The sequence below is a fragment of the Centrocercus urophasianus genome, unplaced genomic scaffold (genome assembly GCF_019232065.1).
Source record: "Centrocercus urophasianus isolate 14NV4802_14NV808 unplaced genomic scaffold, USGS_Curo_1.0 seq_13, whole genome shotgun sequence".
NCBI lineage: Eukaryota > Metazoa > Chordata > Aves > Galliformes > Phasianidae > Centrocercus > Centrocercus urophasianus.
The window spans coordinates 17,319,209-17,336,110 of NW_024884475.1; the positions used below are offsets into that span (position 1 = coordinate 17,319,209).

The window sequence follows — 16,902 nt, forward strand, 5'->3', positions numbered from 1 at the left end:
TTTTTTTTTTTTTTTTTTTTTTTTTCTTCTTTCTTTTAGTTGAAATATGGACACAGATGGAACTGTCAATTTCTCTGTAATGAAACTTGTGTATAAAGCAAGAATGCTTTGGACTCGTGTCTGTCTGTAGTAGGATTAGCCCTGCTAATGTGTCTGAGATCTCAGTTATGACTTATTTGCTGGCTTTGTACTTCAACTTTGTAGCTTTATGCAAGTAGAGTCTTCTGGGTGTTTCTTAATAGTTATTATTTTTAATGTATAACAGACAGAAAAGCAGAATCGTGCCAATTTAATTGGTATGTTAAGGTTTTTTTTCTTATGTAAACCCTAGATCCTATCAATCTGTATATGTTTCATTCATGTTACATATAAATGAAGCTTTAATATCTTTTCTTGCAACATGAAAGCTTAGTCTTCTGGTAGGTAGTAGAAGAAGCAAAAGATAATCATGCCTTCTCCAATTGTATTGGTGTGGGTTAAGCAGAATGTGCCTAGCTGTAGTTAATTGGAGCTGCGCCTTTTAATAATGACAATATAGTGGGAAATAATGGTGAACTAAAAATCATTTATTATTCTTCTGCATCTCCTATCATTTGGTTCTGAATGCATCAGAACTAGTTAAACTAGCTACTAACTAATGAAAAGGTCTATGAAGGGTAAATCTTTAATGATGGGTTGATTGTTAAACATTGTAGAATTGAGCAGTGTTTGTCACGTCATGTCGAAGGTGAAGAACAGATACCTAATTTGACATAGCAAAGCCATCAGATGTGCACAAATCACGAGCCTTCTGTAATAATCATGGATGAGAAGATGCTATTTTTGGCCTGGAACCCTACTCTGTGGTGACATTGCTGTTTTTGATCAGCATGTACAGGGTTATGAGATCAAATATTTTTGTCAGTTTTATTTTCTTTTTGGTGTGCTTTCTTCACTTGCAGTCTGTGTGTATTTTGCTTGTGTATACTACCTATAGTATTACTACAGTTTAGCTATCATTCCTTTATTTGCTTATGAAGCTGCGATTGCAGGACATGACAACTTATTCTTGCTCTCACCCTCCTCCACTTTGTTTTTGCCATGCTTTCTGAAAGGAGATTGGAAATGAGACAGTGGCTTTCTTTGGTGCTGCAGCGATAGATCACGCAGAGTAGTTGACAGATAGAACTAGAGATAGTTACAGGGTGGGGGATGGGATTGCAGGAGTCTATCCCAGCCTCTTCTGTGAGGCTAGTTAAAAAGAGGTTGTTTTTCTTATCATTTTTTGGTAAAAGTTTGCCATGTAATCTGAAGGCTGAGTGCAGTCAGATACATATGCACATACAAAAACTCACATTCTGTGTCTTGCTTGGGATCATCATGTTCTAGAGAGACAGTAACTAATATTTTCTGTTCTGTTTTTCCCCTTTTAGATCCCTGCAGTTCTCTCAGCCCACCATGCTTTACTGAGGAGGACCGGTTCAGCCTGGAAGCCCTTCGCATGATCCATAAGCAAATGGATGATGACAAAGATGGTGGAATTGAAGTAGATGAAAGTGATGAGGTGAGAGGATAGAAAGCCCTCACTTGTGCATACCTGCAAGGTCTGTCCTTTTCTCCCTGTTTTACATAGCTGCTCTGATGTTCCAGAACTCGAGTAGTTGTTCCTTTTTTAAAACTTGGCTCTTTTTTATGGCCAAATGTGGAAGTTAAATCTGGTTTCTGGAGGTGTCAAAAATGAAATATATTAGTCCATTGTTGTAGCCTAAAAGAAAAGTTTTTAAGGCTCACACATAAAGTGGATATTTTTGTGATTAGCGTTAAGAGGCAGACCTTAGTTTAGCTTGCAGTTAGGTTAACAAAGAGTTGATTTGAACTGCCAACTTTTATTTTAGTTTCTTTTTTTCTCAGGGTATTGCTGGGCTTTCCTGCTTACCTCAGATCTCTTTCAGACACTTCTTGCTTCAAAACAATACCTATTAAAGATACTCTAGAACAGTCTTTTGTTGTCATGCTTTATATGTTTATGGGCAAGTAGTAAGAACCTTCTGCTGTAGGTTAATGGTCCTATTATAGCCTATAGACTAATGAAGATTTGTTATTTAGGCCTGCCTTAAGCATGGTTGCTTATGGTTGTGCTTGGCTGAGCTTGGTAGGCATTCTTCCGCTGACTCTGGAAGAGGTCTTGCTTTTGTACTTAACTTGACCATCTGGATCTGAGATTCACTGAGGAGGAATGAAGATAAATACTTGTAGTTTCATTGTTCTTGCTTCTCCTGCTTTCTGGTAGGAGAAAGGAAGGGGAATGAAGATGTCCCCTAAAAATGAGAAGGTATTACCATGTGGTTTTAAGGTGAGTGAGAAAAGTCTAATTTTTCATCTCTTTATTCTGTAGCTCCATAGGGCAGATAGTTCTCACTGAATGACATAAGTTGTGAATTATGTTGATTCTCTTCTGTATGGTCATGATGGTGATGCTCGATAGGAGTTTTCTGTAGGAATGCTATACAGTGGGGAAAATGATCCCAAGTAAAATAACATACTTAAGGAAGTAACTTTGAGGAAAAAATTTCACCCTGTACTTTGAAGTATGCCATGGGGCAGCAGTTAAGCTCTGACATTCTGTAACATTAGAGCTAAATTGCTTATCATGATGTTCAGGATATGGACAATCCAGCATGTGAACTGAAATTCTGGTGGCTGTGAGATTTCTGAACGCCTTCTCAGGATGGTTGAAATATGTTGAAAAATGTTGAAATACTTATGCATTGGAAGCTTTCTGTTGGCTTTCTGTTAATATTCAAAAAGCTTGCCCTTGTGTCCAGTGGACTTCGTCTTTATTTCCGAACTGCTCCCTGAGCAGTTCTTGAAGAGATGCTGTTATAAGTCGTATGCAAGATTACTAAAACTGTATGTTCAAAATTCTCATTGTGCATAAACTAAATGAGCTGAAATGTAACCCTTTCTCTGCCGCTTAATTTATTTTAAAGCATTGAAGTGTTTAATAAAAAATACGTTAGTTTTTTCTTCATTTACTTTCCTGCAAATAGTGTGTATTTGCATAGATGTACTTTCTTCCAAGATAATAATTTTAGGTTTGCTAATAAGAATTGCATTTTAATTGTAAATACAATTAGTAATCTGTATGTTCCTGTAGTGCTTGTAACCACATCTCAATCTTCAAAAATTTGATAGTTTAAGAATATATTTACCTGGTTACCTTATTACAGTATATACAATAGAATATATACAAAATGTGTCCTAATAGACACTGCTTCAGAAGCAGGTGTTTTCTGTAACCGTGAGAGTTGGCAATGCTGCTTGTTTTGGTTAAAGATGAGAACAGATAATAAGCCACTTTACTGGAAATAAGTCTTGCTTAAATGCAGGTACTATGAGTTAGTGGGTTAACAAGTTAGTAGATTTTTCTACTGTTCTGTGCTGCATGGTTTTTGTTTACAACAAGACTCCTGGAAGAGCATTGTATTGATATTCACCATGTTTTTTATTTGGCAGGAAAAATACAACAAAGCACATTAAATTTTTGCTGAACTAACACAGTGTTATGATTACAAGTATATATTTACACAAAGGAAGGAAGTTCTTGTAAATAAGTTATTTTGAGAGAGGAAAGGTAACAAGAGGTAAAGCTGTTAAAGTATTTTAGCTATTTCAATTTGCTAATTCAGTTGAGAACTCCTAACAGTAACTCCAGGCATCTTTTTCTAAAGTTTCTCATGACCTTTTTTTTTTCCCTGTAAAATAGCAGTCTCACATAAAACCATTCCATAAATTTCTCTTGAAAGTAAGAAAGCTTGTACTTTTCTAAGAAACTTTATTTCCTCAAAAACTGACTGTAACTGGGGGCCTTTTAGAAGCTGAAAAAAGCTTGTAGTTAACTTGGGTGTCCTTCATGTGGGGAACTTGATTTAAACTTCATCTAATTTTTATTCCATGGAATTTATTGGATGACCTCACTAAACGTCTTATGCTTTTCAGTGACTAAGAAGGATAGAAGGAATCTAGTTAGTGTGGACTGGTTAGATTTTTTTTCCCCTTTAGTCTTTCTGTTAGATATGTTAGACTACTCAGTATAAACTAAGATGTCTAAAGATAGAAAAACTAAAGGAAAAAAGAAAGCTTATTTGGATAATAGATTATGCTTTGCTGTCTATTTAGCCTGTTGAGTAGGATGTCAGCATGAAATTCAAAGGTGCAGTAGAGAGTGGGGGAAAAAGGAAGGGTGGAGAAAGAAGTCTATTTATTGTTAGGGTAGGTGAATATGAATTTATCAATTCTCCTACTAATATTTTACTATCTATGTACAAAAGGTTGCAGTTGTTTACCTTGGTTTAAATATGTAGGCTGTTGAAGGGTAACTAAAAGGGAGGACATTACTGATGGAGATTTTAGTCATCTGCTGTGGGAGGCTGTCTGCTTCAGGAAGCATCTGTTACACAATGCATATACTGCCTGTTTTAGAGGTGAGGCTCAAGCAGTAAGACAGACTTGCATGCTTGTTAATTCTGGAGCTTTTTCTTCTCTTTCCAAAGAAGCTCTACATGTAGATCCTTCATCGAGAAACTTCCTCAAGAAATATCACTGTAGGAAATTGATAAGTTGGTGTTTTTGAAATACTGGTATCTCAACTGTGTGTACAATGTAACACAAAAACCAATGGCGTGATTTACAGCTTTGGGTTTATTATTTGATTTAATATTTGTATTTTATTTAGAGCACACTTGCATAATAAGGAAAAAAGGAAAACTGTCTCCAGTACAGTGATTAAAACAGAAAAATAACATGTATGATCTGATCAGGAATAGTAAAACAGTGCTTTGGCTGTGATAAGTTTGACAGGTGAAGACTTTCCTTGAAGTAGAAGTGACCATTTCAGAACGCATGCATGCTCTGTACAGCTGTTATTTGAGGGCTTGAAGTCATATTTGCATCCAAGATACGAATAATCCAAGAGAGATGAAAGAAACAGTGTCATGAGTATGTTTGAAAGATGATGAATTGGAGTAAAACAACAAGAAAAAAAACAAAAAAAAAACACAAACAAAAACCGAAATCCAAAACTGTCAAAAAATCCAGTAGGAAGTCAAAATGGAGGAGATGGAGCAGTCAAGTGTTAACAGCTCAATGGAAAAATCAGTAATTTCTAGCATCTGGGTGAGTTGGGAAATGTATGCCTTCATGCACCTTGTCTTTGGTGCTCATGTGTGAGTAAAGTTCTTGTTGTAGAGGAGAATCAGATAATGCTGTTCACTTTTACTGTGTAATTAGTTTGCTAGTGATATGCTCCTGGTTGTATGGGCTTCCTTTCTTTTAGCAATTAGGATGATGCATGCACACATCACTCTCTGCTTTAGAAGGTTACTAAATTAAAATATTATGCATTAACATTACTATTTTAGAATCTGAAGAAATAAAATGTAACACAACATGAAACTTTCCAAATTACTCCAGAGAGAGCTGTTAAGCTGTGAAGCTGTGAAGATGAGTTGGTATAAGAATTCTGTGGATATCTTTGTTCTTTAATTCCTTAAGTAATTGTGTGTTTCTATGGGGGGAGGGACGGACAAACAACAACCCAGGTAATTTACTAGATTAAATGACAACTCTGTTCATTTCAATAATCTTTTTTGGTCAGGGGGTAAGGACTAAACATTTCAGGGAAATTGCAAGCATTGCATTGCATGGTTGGAAATCCTGAAGAACTAAGCATCAAGTAAGGTGGTGCTAACATTTTGAATATTTTGGGTATTAGGAGCATTAAAGCATGAGATGGAAGATGACTGTGTGTCATTAAACTCTTGATGTTTCTAAGTGAGCAGCCTCTTCTGTGTTCTTGAAGAAAATCTAATCTATATCAGTATCTCTGTTGTTTTTGGTTGTTAAATCTTAAAAATCTTGAGAGAAGTTGTAGCAAAGTATTTTTGGGGTAGTGGACAAGTACATCTGTATGTAGTCTTTTTTAAAAAAAAGTGTCTGGTAGAGAGTGTGGATGGGCATTTGATGGACATATGGACATAATTTGCCAGCTAAGATGTTTTGGTTTTTAGAGGTAGCAAGGTAGAGAGCTATTAAAAGTGGTTCTGAGCCTGCTCTGAAGAAATCCATCCAAATGTTTTTAAACTTACAGACTTTGTGTAATGAAGTTGGAAGGCTTCATCTCCCTTTTGTTTTAGTGTCTTGGGACCTTGTTATGCTCCAGGATCTTACTGCAGGTGTTGTCATTTCAGCTGGGAGGAGTACAGCTATAACCTGAGCTGCTGTTTCTTGTTTGCATATGTACACACAGCAAGATAGAAAAGAAACTTTGAAGGATGTATTGTATTCTGATTTTTGTCATCATTTTTATAATCAATGTCCCTACACTGGTATTCATAATTAGGTAAAGTAGTCAGTGCTTCAGAGTCAGACTGTTGGGCAAGGTGCTCTTTTGTAGAGATGTCTACTTAAGCAGCTCAGACTGCAAATGCTTCAGCTGCTTTGCATCTCCAGGATATCTTGTGAGTTCATTTTACTTCTCTGTGCAAAAACATTGTGTGAAGACCATGGATCTTGCACTTGAGTATACCTTACATACTTACTAGCGTGACTGACAAAACTCTTCCTCCCAAAGCCATTGGCTTACTCTTGAGGTTACTCTTTAGTTTTAGTTATCAACTAAATTTGTTGTAGATGTGCGAAGAGGTCTTGTTTACTTTGAATGTTGAATGTTACTTTGAACTGCCTTTTTTCCTTGTAGCTACTTAGAGCATGTCCATGCAGCAGTTCCTTCTCATGGCAGGCAAGTTAGGAGCCTGCTTTGCCCCCAGATGTAATGTCCGTGTCACTGTGCTGTCTGCACAGGGAGTCCTGTGGAACAACAGTGGGTGCTATCATGGGTACTGTTGCATAGAAACTTATTCAACAGTGTTTTGAATGAGATCTAGCTCATGCTGTGCCTCTATGGAGCTACTTAAGCTAATATGTGGCTGTCTGAACCTGTTTATGAACATTGCAGCCAGGCAGTCTTGCTACAAGGAAGTGTGCTTGCAGAAATTTTACCTTCCTTTGAAGGGACTGTGACGTTTACAGTAGAATAAGTGAAGTTTTCTTTTGAACTTCAATAATCTCTTTTGATAGAAATTCTAGATTTAGGATTATAGATAATGCTAATATACAGTAGCTTCTGCCTTTGCAGCTATGGAAGCAGTTTTGTTTCTCTACTAGTGTGTCTAATAGGCTTTGATACGTTGCCTTATTTCACATCTTTAGAAGCTATTTCTACAGGGAGAAATGGTGAATGCTGTGTGCCACATTCTCTTTTAAGAACATGCTTGCCTGGTGCCGTGTATCTGAAAGCAACAGATAATACACAGCAACAGGGCTTCCCGAAAGCCTATCTAATGGTGGCTGCTTTTAGAAGTGGCTGTATCTGAAGGTAGGGTTGTAGTTTGATTTTTTTTGAGTGTCCTTTGAAGAAATAAAAATGAAGGAAATAAGAAAACTGGGTGGAATTATATTGTATAATAAAGGAATAGTTGCTGGAGGGAGATACTAACACTGATATGTTACTAATTGCTCTTAAAGTGTGTCAGTTTGAGTCTATTTTAAGCTTCTGAAACTGGAAATCATAAACTTGAGTCTTACTCCAGAACAAGGAATAAACACAGCAGATGAATGCTTCCTTCTGTAGTTAGCGAGAGTGATTAACTTCAGCACTGTTTTGCAGAAGAATGCAATTGCTCATTTGATCCTCAACAGGCAAAGATATTTTGAAACTTCAGTACTCAAACTGCCTAGCATCTTTTTTTTTTTTTTTTTTTTTTTTTTTGTGGTGTTACGCATGGCTTTAGGTTGTTAATGCTATTTGCACGTCAGACCTGTATTGGATTTTGGTTTGTATTTTTTCTTCAGAAGGATGAAAATTTTATGATGGTGATGGTTCTTGCTTCAGGCTAGTGTTTAGTGACAGGTTGGCTGTAATTTGAGTTAACTGTTGGAGTACCAAAGGTTTTCTGAAGAGGAATTTGGTGGCTCGCCTGACCTTGTAGCTGTTACAGGACTCCAGCTTCAGTTTGTTTCAGGGCAAATGTTTTCATTACACACAGAATCATAGAATCACAAGATTGGAAACGACCTATAAGATCATCTAGTCCAACTGTCTTCTCATTACCATTGCACCTTATTATGCTGCTGAATTCTGGGCTCTGGGATGTGAGTTTTTGTAGGAGTACAGGTATCTCCAGCCTTTGGGAATTGAAGGTTTGAATCTAGGTGTCTGCCTTTTTCTTTTTTTGAAGAAAAAAAAGCACTTTCTGCTTCGAGTACTTACATTAACAAATGATTTTTTTTCTTGATGTATTTTTATGCAACTCATCTGTTTTCTTGGTTTCAAATTTATAGTCTTCTTAAAAGGCCTTTTTTTCTTTTTTTTTTTTTTTTTTTGTGTGTGTGTAATTCTGCTGCCTAAGATAATCCTTGGCTGTTTTTTCTTCTCAGAGCTTATTCTTTTAACCTCTGTTTAGAGTTATTTTTCTAACCTGTTCTTTGTGTGCTTAATGGCCAGGGCAACAGAAGAGAGATTAGCTGCTGTGATGAAAAATAGAAAAATCCACCCACCCTCTTCCCCCCTTTTTTTCTCTTACCAGAATTGTTCTGTTTTTAGGGCTTTCTTCCATTTAAGACAACTCCTCCTGAACAATTTCTGTATTAGGCCTTTTTGAAAAAATGGTATTTTAAACAAAACAAAAAGCATATTTGACTTTCCTATCTCTTCATAATGCAGTGCATCCCTTCTCCGAAAAGTTGCATTGTCTGGTCTAGGTGTTCATGCTGTAACTTTGTCATTGTGACAGTCTTCTGTTAGAGGAGCCTGTGAAGGAAGATGTTACTGTTATTGTCACAGCTTCTGAAAGGGGTGAGGTAGGTGGGACTGAACAGGTGAACAGAATTCCATGGAGAAATTCTCAGAAGTGCATAACCCGTCCTGAGGAGTTACTACATGTGGATTGTTAAATGCAAGCTACGAGTTTGTGTGGATACTTCATTTAAAACAAAACAACTTAGGTTTTCCTTGAGTATTTAATTGGTATTTTCCATTCTCCTTCTCTCCTATCTGAAAGCTTTGTGCTTTGAACTTGGATCTGTTTTCTGTATTTGTGAAGAAAGTTTGAAGTTAGGCTGTTTTCACCTAAAAGCTGGTGTAACTGTGTTTGCAGCTGAGCTGATTGTGAATAGATCTGTTAACTCCTGCTCCCTCTGCTGGCTTTGTAGCCCAACAACATGGCATTTTGGTATATAGGCTTCCTGTTAATCACTGCAAATGAAACAGTTATGTGTAGTTCTTCGGTACTTGAAATGTTGCCACTGAGGCATCATTAGTAAGAAGAAAATAGTCTCTAGGATGGTTTCGGTCTTTCAATTTTAAGTAGGACAAATTTTTGTTACTCAAAAGGCTGTAGTAATATTAGTACTCTCTTCTCATCCCTCAGGCAGTTTGCTTTAACTGCTACAGCAGGATTTGAGTATTACTCACTATCCATAAAGGACTGATACGTTTTCAAATATTATATGGTCTTGCCTTCCAAAGGTGAAGAAGATTAAATCTATTCAGAAAGGAGAAGTATGCAGAGTGATTGACATGATAAATACTTGTAAATGCTGTAAGGCTAAGATATACTGATAATAGTGTCAATATACTACCAACTGCAACTTCAGTTTTTCTAGGACTTAATGATTGCAAATCAAGTCTGTAAAAATAGTAAACTTTCTGAATCTGACGTAGTTGACCTGCCTGAATTTTGTGCTGCTCACACAGGGAAGAGATGGTAAAGATTCTCTTCTGCCCAATTTACTTAGTTTTTGTTTAGAAATCAGTATTACTTGGGAATTAAAGATGTTTTCCTGTTTTCTTTAGTTTCTAAGGGAAGATATGCAGTATAAGGATGCTTCTAATAAACATAGCCACCTGCATAGAGAAGACAAGCATATCACTATTGAGGATCTATGGAGACGATGGAAAACATCTGAAGGTAGGTAAAAAGGAATAACTAGAAATCATGGTGCTTATTGAAATAGACATAATTCAACCATTTTTTACCAAGTCACTTAGAGTAGTAAATGGATGACCTGTGCTTAAGCATCTTCAGGAATCTATGGTAGTACCCTATAGCACAGGGAGTAGATATTCGTATAAATCCAACTGAAAACTCGCTCAGCCCATCTAGAGTTAATTTCCATGTGCTGTGTGGAATGTATTGTGAATAAATTAGGATAGCTTAAATTCATTGACACAAGGTTGTGATTTATGGAAGTACCTGTTGCAGGCATTGAATTCCAGATGAGCTTGTTTTTAATTTTGTAATTCCTGAAGGTTGCTATCATAGTGTTTTTAAACATTATGCACATCATAGTAAAGTAGAAATTCCAGTGTGTCTCCACTGTACGAATTCCTTTGGCTATGAAACCTAATTCTTAGAATAAAACATGTTGTAAAGTCTTTTAAAACTTGGAATACAGGACATTGAAATAATGGCCCAGCGTGCACCCCTTCATTTTGGAGGAAATATCAATATCAAATATCAAATGGTAGCTGTTTTCTGTTCATTGCTGAATATGGTCTAGAATATAGTGATTAAAATGAAACTCTAGAGGGTGCGGATGTTAGAGCTATTAAAAGCATTATACCTTTTTTTAACCTTTTCAAAAGGTACTGTGTTACTAATGAGCACTTTGGAGACTTGTAAAGTGCTATCAGTTGAACAAGAATAGAAATGGAAAAGAAAGAATAGAAATGGGAAGATTAACATGCTTTTCATTCAGCTAACATGGGCACTTAAATGTGCATTTACCATTGGTTAACTGTTTGCTGTAATAAATGTATTTTAACCAGTGTTTCTTCTATCTAATCTTTTCAAGTATTCTGCAAGTTCTCCTTCACAAAAGATCTTGTGCAAAGAAAATACTACAGCTGCATTATTGGGAAAAATCATTTCCCTAAAATTGTCCCTAGAATTATTATATGTAATTCTGGCTGTAATAATACTCAGTAAACAGGTAGTTCTGGTATAATTTGTTCCAGGTCTCTTGAACGTAGCAAACAGTGTAAGACTCACAAGTTTTTGAGGGTATTGTCAGATCTCACTGTCTTTACAGTGATTTTGTTCTGCATCTCCTTATAGATACTGTTTGAGCACTGAAGAAGCCCCCTCTAGAGTGAAACTCCCAAGCGGTACTAATGGTGTGGTATAAATGATGCTTTAGGAAAAGTGAGATTTAAGCTAAAGATATTAAAGCTTTATGTTGCTAATTGAAATACAGCTGATAGAGATGCTTTTTTATTTTCTTTATTTTCTCTTTTAATTTTTCCTCATAAGATGAAAAGTTGTTTAGATGTTTTTAAATCTTCACTTAAATTGCTGTAATTCAGAGATTCCAAACTCCTGTTTCTGTGATTACCAACCTTTTCATTGCTTTCAGAACTTAGAATCAGACCTAAACAGTTTTGAATTGTTGTTTCTGAATTTCTTCTATAAACATGCTTGATTTTGGTGATCGGTAGAAAGTGTGAATCCTCTCAAATCTGTTTTCATTTAACTTGGGAAACATGGAAGATATTACTTTTCCTTCCTAGACGTTTTAGGAATTCTGATATAATTGCTAGTTTGTAGTGCCAGTTTAATGCAACTTAACAGCATTAAGCAAGATTGTGGAAAGTAGTGTAAGTGGTGGTATCAGTACATGGAGACTTTGCTCAGTAGAATGTTGAGGTATTGGTATGACAGTTACAAGCTTTAGATAGTGCCCTTGGCACCTCTGCTTATTCAGAAACTAAGAAGTAATACGTCTAGATGACGTTTATACTGAATAAAATTGCCCTTTCCTTCCCATAAATATTACTTTGTGTGGATGTTTGTCTTCAGTATTTATCAAATAGCTTACGGTTGCTTTTTAAGATGCAAGATGGACAAAGTTTGAAGCAAGAAAAACATCAGAATATTGCTATTTAATTACTTATGGCTTTATGTCCCTACCTGGCTCAATATGTAAGACACAGTCTCCACTGGTGCAAGTTCAAGAAACTGTGGAATTGCTGTTTTTTGCCATCATAAGAGGAACCATGTCATAGCTTAAATCAGCATCTGGGCTGTTGTTGCTCCGTTGCCAGTTAGTTTTGGTGAGTCCTTAGTACAAATCAGCATCACTTAGTTTAGTTGACACTGATCGTTTAAATTTTTTAATCTCAAGCTTCTGGAGACACAATTCTTTTCAGAGGAGTGGCTAAGAACTAGCATAGCTTGTTTTCAGCATGGAAAACATTGGTTTCTTAAAAGACTTGTGATTTCTATTAGTGCTGATCTGTTCTTTATGCTTATATCCATTTTTATTTTGGTTCGTATCTGCATCTTACAGCATTTGGCTGTTTTTTTTGACTCATCATCATTTGCACATGTGCTGAGTACTTCATCTGTTCTCAAGTATCAGGCTTAGTTATTGCTGAGTTAGAGGTGAAGAATCAGTGTGTTTTTTTCACAAGGGTCATTAAGAGGCAGTAGCTGTGCAGCAGAGGTGATGAAGATGAACTTGCTCTGTAATTTCTGCTCAGTCATGTTTTGTAGGTTTTTTTGTCTCTAATGGACCAAGATTATGTAAATTTGGCTACTATCATAAGAGGTATTTAGGCATGCAGCCTCAGTAGTAAGGGAGTCTGTAAAAATAGGGCAGGAGCTTTCAGCTGGGTATCCTTTCTCTGATGTGTCCTGGGGAATGGACAGGGTGCTGATACTCTTGGCACTGTAGCATTGCTCCATGGGTCTTGATTTTTTTTTTTCTGTAGTAAAATAGATCTATTCTGGTCAAACATGGAGTTAATGAGTAGCTTGCTTTTGTCAGATTAATTGTAAATTCTATAAAAAGCTACTTTTACAAACTTTTTTTTTTTGCCATTATGGTTTATTTGATGTTTACTCTGTATTGAGTGCATCGTGTCGACTGTTCTATAAAAAACAAAAGCTTCTTTCCTGTCCTGTATGTTTTTCTTTCGAGCTCTTCTGTGTTAAAAGAAGATAACCTGAAGTACCTTCTTTATTAGAGGAAAAGATTTTTTTTAAAGGCTTTATTTATATATGATCACCTGTTTAAATCTGAGGTAATATTTCACAAGTGTTGTTGCAGCAGCTGGGACTAAACTGCATGCCATGAAGATGTTATGGTTGCCTTGCACTTTCTAATTCGTTTACTGTCTCAAGTTTTAAATACTGGAGGCTGGAAGCACGTGTGCACCCAGCTAAGGCCGGGTTATGTAAGGCTGCATGCCATTTGGAGCGGGAGGGTACAGTACTGCAGACAGGCATTCTGTACGAGGGGGAATTAGACTTGTGCTTTTAGTGCTACACTGTTGGAAAGATAGGGTCACCATTTACTTATTTTGAATTTAATTTAAAAATTGTAAGAACTGGTTGCACAGTATTTCACGTAATGCAGCTGCTGAAGGTCTTGCTACAGTGAAAACCTTGGAGTCCTTCCTCATGCTTGATATGGAATCACTTTGTTATTTTTGTCTGTATTGTGATTTTGCCTGATTAGTCTGTTTTCAGCTTTCAGAATATGAATGCCATTCACTATTCGCTGTAAAGTATTGCTGTTGTATGTATTCTGGTCTGTCTTGGAGGCCCGTAAGAGTACTGGGTCTGATACTGTAATATTTTACTTTACAGCTGCCTCTCCATAGAACTTTGCTTTGTAATAAGTTTAACATGAATAAAAGCATGTCTATTGCCTGTTCTCATAGTGAGCAATGAATATGGGTTAGCAAGGAACAGCTTTATACAGGGTCATCTTGCTCCTTTTACTTTCAAGTGTGTTTTTACAGCTGTTTTTTAAAAAGAAACACTGAAATTGGTATCCAAAATAAGCAAATAACAGCTGAAGCAAGTCTAGAGAGTAGGTGCTGCATTGGGGTGTAAACACTGTGGCTTTTACACCTGCCTGCCCAAGGCATGTTGCTGACATGCTGTCTCTCAAGATAGCTACTTGTAGAAATAGGTATGACACGAAAGGCTACCATGATTACTCTTTAATGCCATATGCCTTTAACTTTGAGTCGTTCAATTGCTACTCCTCCATTTGCTATCTACTGTATTCTTTCTGGGTGATGAAAATAAGTAAAAGTCACTCCCTCAGCACACTTGGAGCTGTCACATTCTAATTGGCAGTGCTGATGGAGGTGAACTGCAGCTGCCTGCTTGACTTTGAGTACACTCATGTCATCAGTTCTCCTGTATCGTGTTTCAGCAGGCTGTTGCTGCTTCTGCTGAATGAAGGCCAGCTTACTTCTCACTACTGTATGCTGTTGAGGGATAAATTTATATGCTGGTTGTAAGATCTTATTGGAGACCGGTCAGGCGATCCTTTTGACTTCTATATGCTGCATCGAAAACGTGAATAAAAAGAAAGCTTGAATGTTTTGGCTGTTGTAAATGAATTTCCCAGGGCTTTGCTGTGGTGCTTCAGGAAAGGGAAGTAGAGGCGTCACATGCAGACCTAGCATTAGAATGTCACTCGTGCAGAAATAGATCGCAAGCAGGCATACAACAATTTCAACTTAGAAGTAGTTTTGTGGAGGATAACGCTTTGGGTTGAACACTTGTTGTGCAGCATCATTTGGAATCTGGAGTAAGTTGCCTAGCGTGAAGGTTGACTTTGTAAAGTAAGTTAAATTGCAATTTGTTTTTGTATTCTGCTCTCTGCATTAATACTCTCAAACATTACAGGTACCTAAAGGAATTTCTTCCTAAGTTGAAGGAAGCTTCCATGGTGATAAAAGGAAGCTTTGAGGACATTCCTATAATAGAATGCTTATTTCTGGTTTGCCAGGATAGTCTATTGGTCTGCCCTCACCCCCTATTCTGCCATCTAGTTGAAAGCTGTTTTCTGTTGGTTTTAAATAAAACACAGAGATTAAAAGCAACTAACTATTGCATAGAAAGTAAAAGGTAAAAATCTGACAATTTCTACAAAGAAACTGTGTATTTTGGAAGCAGTTTTTAAATGTGGAAACTGAGCTTCATATGGGATACAAGTGTACTTTGTTTAGAGCCTAAATGATATCTCAGCCTGCCCTGTAGTTTGGGTGTGATGGTAGTACCTTCTTGTGTTACTTAAGGCAGCTTGCTTGCTCTTTGTGATGTTAAGCAGAGAGAATATGTGATCAAAGTTTTGTTACTTTTCATTTATCCTAATGTTTTCCTGTTTATACACTTCTAAAAACTGAATAATTTCTTTCCTGTGTACTGAAAATATTGTCCTCTATCAGATTTGGACTCGTATTTTTTTCTGCACAATTTGTTTCTGAAAGCATCTTACTTTTATGCTACTGATTATTTGCAGAGGAACTTTGAACTCTGCTAACACGTCCCCTAACATGAATGAGTTAGGTTTCAAGTGTCTTTTCTCAAGGTTAAGCTTGATGTGTAAAATTTCCTAATTTCATTGTTCAATCCATGGATTGTTGTCACTTTATCCTTTCCAGGTTATTACAATCCTCTTTTCCCTGCTGTAGGGCTAGAAACACCACACAGTTCTTCAGATTTGGTAGCAATGTGTCTGTGTGCCTTTTTTTCCAGCTGCAGATTACTTTCACTCATTAGTTAATTGCACATCCTCTTTTACAGCTGTACTTGTTTGCCACTGGATCAGTTAATCAGATAATTACTACTTACTTGCTTCTGAGCAAGTGGATATCCTTGACAGATCCTGTAGGGAATTAGGAGCTTGTTCTGCAGTTAAATTTTTAGCTATGGATAACATGTTGAGGGAGGGGGAGCATAACCAGTTTAGGATGAAAGATCAAGCAAAACAGCTTTTCATATAAGATGTGAGGGAAAGATGGCAGTGTTTTTCCTTAGCTATACTGGTCTATACTTGGATGCAAGAATTTGTTTATAAAAATGGAAGGACTGTGAGGTTTAGGACTTAGCCAGACCGCGTGCATGATATTGTATTTTACTTTGCTTTAGATGCCATTCTTATTGACATCTGGATCAGCCCCTCCCCAGAATCTTTGTTGTCTTATTCTTTTTAATCTCTTAATTAAGAGACTGGCCCTTGGAACTACTCTAACATGTTTCTTGTACTTTCGGAAAGCTGTTGACTCCTGGAAAAGACTTTTCTCACATCTCTGTTTTTTATTGGGGGGAAAATAATCTTAATGAAAAGGACTGTTTATTGGAATCAGGAAAAATAAATTGTATGTATGACTTTAGTTGCTTGTCTAAATTGCAAGACTCAGGCTTAATTATCTTCTCTTTAACATTGAGTAGTGGTTATATACAAATAAATCAAAGAAATAAACCAACACAAAGCCAGGTATTTCCTGAATCTGAGGATTCTAGCCTATCTAGTGATAAAATGAAGTGAAATAAGATTCTGATAGACCTAGACAAGCATGAAACTTGGAAGTTTTCACTGTGTGATTTGTAGTTTTCTAATCAGACAGCTAATTTGCCATGGGTTTCTGTAGAACTGAAGCAGGCATTCTGACTACTCTTCATTCTGATTCAGTATGTTGGTGTCGAAGGTGAGAAGAGGAAATATTTATTAAAAGGACAAATGTTTGTTACTTATGCCTTTGTTTTAACAAACAAAGCTGAATTTCTTGTGGACAGGTTCAGAATATGGAATGCTAGAATAAGAGTTGACTCCATGTTCTGATTAACCTTAAAGTTGAGAGGGGTCATTTAAGTAGGCACACCTGTGTATAACTGTTAATAGCAGTCTCTTCTGTTTTTGTAAATGGGAAAGTATATGAGAAGATCACAGCAAGTGGAAGTTTTCATTTTAGTTCAGAACAGATAGACCTTGCTGCTCTATGGATTTTCTGTACTGATGGAGGTATCTGGTGCAGTGATGGGTAATGAATAGTGACTT

The 16,902-nt window shown here is 36.7% G+C and overlaps 1 protein-coding gene across 2 annotated transcripts in view; it reads left to right on the forward strand.

Annotated features, from left to right (window-relative positions):
* The window catches only part of STIM2 (stromal interaction molecule 2), a 59,544-nt gene that overhangs the window by 31,779 nt on the left and 10,863 nt on the right, over positions 1-16,902 (forward strand). For both annotated transcript variants that reach the window (XM_042812038.1, XM_042812037.1), the window contains exons 2-3: positions 1,413-1,543; positions 9,893-10,007. In XM_042812038.1, coding sequence (XP_042667972.1) covers positions 1,413-1,543; positions 9,893-10,007 — 246 coding nt within the window. The remainder of the gene's footprint in view (positions 1-1,412; positions 1,544-9,892; positions 10,008-16,902) is intronic.